This window comes from Peromyscus californicus, unplaced genomic scaffold, assembly GCF_007827085.1.
Source record: "Peromyscus californicus insignis strain IS unplaced genomic scaffold, ASM782708v3 Scaffold_7__1_contigs__length_154581171, whole genome shotgun sequence".
NCBI lineage: Eukaryota > Metazoa > Chordata > Mammalia > Rodentia > Cricetidae > Peromyscus > Peromyscus californicus.
The window spans coordinates 64,077,144-64,082,825 of NW_026294595.1; the positions used below are offsets into that span (position 1 = coordinate 64,077,144).

The 5,682-nt window shown below is 34.3% G+C and overlaps 1 protein-coding gene across 1 annotated transcript; it reads right to left on the reverse strand.

Moving 5' to 3' along the window:
• Window positions 1–4,049: 4,049 nt before the first annotated feature.
• LOC128101932 (olfactory receptor 1165-like) lies at window positions 4,050–5,030 on the reverse strand. Its single transcript, XM_052725393.1, has one exon. It carries the CDS (start codon window positions 5,028–5,030, stop codon window positions 4,050–4,052), a length of 981 nt encoding a protein of 326 aa, XP_052581353.1.
• Window positions 5,031–5,682: the final 652 nt, after the last annotated feature.

Here is a 5,682-nt window from a genome sequence, read left to right on the forward strand (position 1 = left end):
GCAGCTTCTCCTGGAGTGCAGAAGATGGTATCAGATACCTTAGAGGTACAGGAGATTGTGTAGCAATAGTAATAACAGGTGTCAATGGTCTTTGGTAGTAACCCCAAGATAAGAACATGGATTCAAGTAGATTTTTTTGCAAAAATAATTCCGGGTAAATTTTGGACAATTAAATTAGAAGGACAAGATAATTGAATCAATGGACTTTGTTGGCAACTGGTACTTATTATGGTGGCACTTTTAGAAAAAGTTAGTAGAACTTAATAAGGAATTTTCCCAAAGATTGAGAAATTTTTGATACTTGCATGCCTACAATAATTGATTACCTCCTCAGTGACAATCTTCTTTGTTCACAATAAAGGTATCTAATACCCAAAGTTATATATAAAACATGTAACCATGTTCTGAAAATATGACCCTATTATTTGAAGAAAATGTAATAAGTATCAAGGAAATATATAGCACTTGGTAAAAATAGTGAGAATGCATGTACATGTATGTGGGAGTATAAATTGTGTGAAAGTGTACATGTATGTGTGTGACTATACTCAGTGACAAGACATTTTTATAACTAATTTTCTGATGTTCAGCACTGCTTTCTTGTTTCCAAGTCTATTGGTAAACAACCCAACAGTAGACTCACAGTGGTTTGGTAAAATGCAAGCTTACAATGACCAGTAGCTATGAGTTCAAGGTATAAGCATTGTGTAAAAATTAGGAAATATTCCATGGAAATTGCTGTTGCCACCATACAGGAGGCACAAGTGAAGATTTCTTGCAGTACATAATTAGGATCTGTTTTATTGTTTACAAATTTCATACATACATGTAATGTCCTTTGATCAAATCCACCTCTTTTCTGTCCATTCCTACTTGTCCCCTAACACTCCCCACCACGTGTCCCTCACAACTTCATGTACCTTTTTCTTGCATTTTAGTAAAATTCTCTGTATTTAATATTTTTTTGTACAGTATACTAGGATCATATCCAGCAGCTATCAATCACTTAATGAAGTAAAAATTGAAAATTTAGGTAAAATGACCACCTGGAGAGCTCCAAGTTCACTACTATACAAGTGATAAAGCATGCCCTCTTCGTAAGGAAGTGATAACTCCAGAATATAGAGCAGGGGATAGCAGAGTGCTCCTAGTCAGCATAATTTCTGACAGAAGAACCAAAGTCTGGTCCAAGAACAAAATTCATTCCCCATTCAGTTTCCAGTTTCCCTACATTACACACCTTGAGAGACACAGTAATCATATGGCTCAAGGAATAACACTCACATACTTGAAGTAGATTCTATATCTTGCATTCTTATAAGTATTCTTATTTTTATTCACATTTTTTCAGGCAATATATTTTGGACTTTGTAAAATGATTAGGGTAAACTTTAACTGAGAATATCTACATGACCTTTCTTCAGGTCGCACTATATCTATCAATACACTTGGTATGTTTTAAAATCATAGGATTATTGATTTTGTTCAGGTGTTCTGTTGTCTTCATTAGTAGTGTTGCTTCTATACATTCAAAAATTCAGAATCCTATACTCACACCTAATGGTCTCCTTCAAACATACTATAATACTAAACATCACAAGCAATCCCATATTTAAGAATATCTGGATTCATAATCTTCTTTCAATTTCATGTTCTAACATATTTATTTATTTTTAAGAGTTTAATGACTTTTTAACAATCTATTTATTCTCTTTCAGTTTGTACTTTCAAATATTTCAAGACATTTAAGAGGTTTTGTTCTCTCTCTGCATAATATATTCTACCTGTCAGAATGAAAAATGTCTCAGAGGTTCAACCTAATATTCTTGTTATAACATTAAGCCTCCCATACAGGAGTTATCACTAAGAACTAGACTCTCCATCCTGAGTAAATTCCCCCAGGCCAGATTTAATGTCAGTAAATGAAGGTTACTTTCTCTATACCCAATAACATGTAGTTAATGAATTGTACATAATAACTTCAAATCACTACCACCCTAAAATCTGTCTAAAGATTACTAAAGAACCAGAAACTCAATGCTTATCTACTAAGAGTTTTTGCTTGTTTGACTGATTGATACAGCATAGGACTATACGTATAAGGACAATTTGTTAAATCAGTATGAAATTTTCTTTCATTTCACTTATAAATTATCTAGATACATTTCTAATTGACTAAGTACAGGGAACTGCAGCAAAGTATAAGAATTCAAGAGAGTTTTTGTTATCCCTTTCTTAACTGTCTCATAAGCTTTTTGATCCAGGTCTGAATCAGTTTTTGAGCCAATTTCGCAACAATAAATACACTAAGAAAACAAATGACTTGCAAGTAATATCAGTGGTAATTTGGTGAATATGATCACATAGTTATCTAGAGTTAATTAAACCTAGAACTTGGTGGCATTACTGATTGGGACTTTGTGAATAAACCTAAGAATTCATATTCTATAGTTCTTTAATAGTCAGTTTTTTTGAGATTGTAATATAGTTACAATATCTGACCCTTAATAGTCAATTTTAGGTCAGACTTTCTTTGTTTTCTCTCTTCACTGCTGGTAGCCTTTGCTTTCCTATTTCTCACCACTACCTGGCACTTTCCCCTTATTCTTTCATGATTTGATGTTATATTATTGTAAAATCAGTCAACAAAAGTGAAAAGGATATTTCAACATTTCTACCTTTGTTTCCACTATCTCCAGGATTCATTTTGCTAGTGTATGAGATTATATTCCAATTACACTTCATGTGTATTTTCCTTGTTTGTCCTGAAGTGCTTAAATTTCAGGAAATCAAAAGTTACATTTAACATTTCACTTAAGCATCTATAATATAACAATGTTGACACCAATTCAAATTGTCCTAGAAACAATGGCAATGGAGTTTAGCACCTGAAATATGTTATCAATAGCTTGACTAAGCATGACACCCTGTTACTCCAATGTTTTGTTTGTTCACAAAACATTTCTAGATTCCTGTATAGATTTGGGCTTAGACTTCCAGTTTCTTCTGAGTTATAAAATGGTAACAGGTGAGAGGTAATCTGTGACTTGAAGGTAATCTTGAAGTGAGTTCGATTACTCAGTTCTGACTCTGCTTCTAATAAGAAGAGAAGATTTATGTTCCATAGCTGTCTTCATGCACATAGGCCTGAAGACTAAAATCTACTAGTTTAGGAGCCTGGATTCGAAACCCCAGTTAGTCAGTAAAATCACAGGTGAAAATGGATGGCTAATTACAGTATATAACTAGCAATTATTAAACAAATGCTCTTTTTTCCATATAAATAGCCAATGTCTGCATCGAATGTATGAATTACTTCAATATAGATATACTTTTTGTTATGTTAGAAAGTTATGAACGAACCTGGGTAAAACAATTACACATATATGACTTTTACAATGGAAGTGAACCTAAAACATTCTCAACTCAGTTTTACATGAATAACAATAACCACCGAATGATTACACTACCACAAAAGACAAACTGGAAGATTCGAATCTACTTTAAATCCTATGGCTATTTTCAAATACAGAAAAGAAAATGTTTAATTTATAAAGCTGAAATAAACTGAACTATATCATACTACACACTATGAAAGTAATAGATATACATGTATATAATCATATTTTATTTGGTAAATTTTTGGTATCAGAATGGTCTGTTTGGAATTAAATGTAATTTTATTTGTTTGTTTAGATATTTCATGTTGCTACTTGAACATCTAAGTACTGATATATATATATTTATAGATAGATAGATAGATAGATATTAGGAAAGTCATTTGGTAATTGTTAAATATACTTTTAGAAAAGATTTAAAAATTCCATGTTACTATACTAAATTCTGAGAAGAACATAATGATAATTTCCTTTCTCTACTTCTTATAGGTAATTATTGAATCATACTAAGATTTATGTATTGTAGGTATACAATTTATATGTACCATCTAGTTTCCCAGTAAATATCATTCTATTATTGATAGAGATAGCTACAAATTGTCAATAAAATATATAAAGTATATTTATTAAAGTAATTAAAAACATGTTTGGTCATATTGAACGAAAAATATACTTTAGGTAGACTAACTTCCTGAGAGTCTCTTTAACATCTTTGTTTCTGAAGCTGTAGATGAGGGGATTCAGCATAGGGATGACCATGCTATGGAAAACAGTGGCCACTTTCACGAGAAATAGTGAGCTTTTAGATTTGAGCACACAATATAGGAGGAGAACAATTCCGTGACAGACGCCGATAGCTGTGAGGTGGGAAGCACAGGTGGAGAAGGCTTTCCGGAGGGCCCCCTTGGTGGGAATTTTGATGACAGTGACAACAATGAAAGCATAGGAGGTAATGATGATCAGGAGACAACAAGCCTCATTAAACATAGAGATGACGAGACATGCCGTTTGGCTGAAGGAGGTGTCTGAGCAGGATACAGACAGGAGGGCAGAGTACTCACAGCAGAAGTGATTGATGACATTAGGTCCACAGTAAGAGAGCTGTAAAAGGATATACGTGAGGGTTGAGGAAAAGAGTACAGCCCATATGTAAGTCACTACTACCAGGAGAGAACAGAGCTGATGAGACATTGCCACAGTGTAGAGGAGGGGGTTGCAAACAGCCACAAACCTGTCATAGGCCATCACCGCTAGCATGAACATCTCTGTAATCACAAATGTACATCCAAGAAAGTATTGTGCCATGCACCCTTCAAAGGAGATAGTTTTGTCTTCTACAAGCAAGAGGTCTAACAGTTTAGGTGCAATTACAGATGTGTAGCAAAAATCAACAAAGGATAAGTGGCTGAGAAAAAAGTACATAGGAGTGTGGAGTTTGGGATTAATCCTGATGATAAAGATCATACCAAGGTTTTCCAACACAGTCACTGTGTATATGATCAAGAATCCCAGGAACAGGGGCACCTGGAGGTGGGGAAATTCTGAAAAGGCCAACAGAATGAAAGATGACGCCATGCTTTGATTTCCTTCATTCCACCTTTGGCTTCTGTTGGAAGAAACCACAGAGTTCATCCTGAGCAGCAGTCTGCAGCAGAGGAGTGGGTATTATGGAATGCAGGCAGACTTCCAAGACAAGCCACTGGGATGTCGTTTATCAAATGTATATCAATGACTTCTCTTTGGCATACTTATGCTTTATCTCAATCACTGCCCACTTTATTTGAACATGTCATATGTTTTTTTCACTGAATGCCTCATTTCCCTACTCTGTAAATAAATATCCAAGCATTATAAAAACTTATAAATTATTTACACATAAATAGCAAGATATCCTGAAAGACGCAATAATGGCACATATATCTTAGAGTTAAAAAATAGCCTTAAAACTGGACTTAAGTCTCATTCAATAGTTGAGAAAACATCCTGCTACCCATGGATGGTGAGGCCATGGACCCTAGAAGAGAAGCTTCTAATACTAATTCACTGAGTCAATATAATTTCTAATTGCATTCTATTACTTATCTTTATTCCCACAGAAAAGCATAGTTCTCACCCTCATCAAAGAAGCTTCGTTTTGCAGCAGACAGAGGTCATTATAGAGAGCCACAACTTGTCAAAACACAGAAAATAACTGACTGTGGGATGTCTTGTCCTATTTAACAAATCTACAATGCAGCTCCCGTATCCAATTCGAAGTCAGTGGTTCTCAATCTTCCTATTGCTG

What these genes read in the sequence shown, in the direction of transcription:
- LOC128101932 (XM_052725393.1), bottom strand. Translation starts at nt 5,030, where the DNA reads ATGAACTCTGTGGTTTCTTCCAACAGAAGCCAAAGGTGGAATGAAGGA.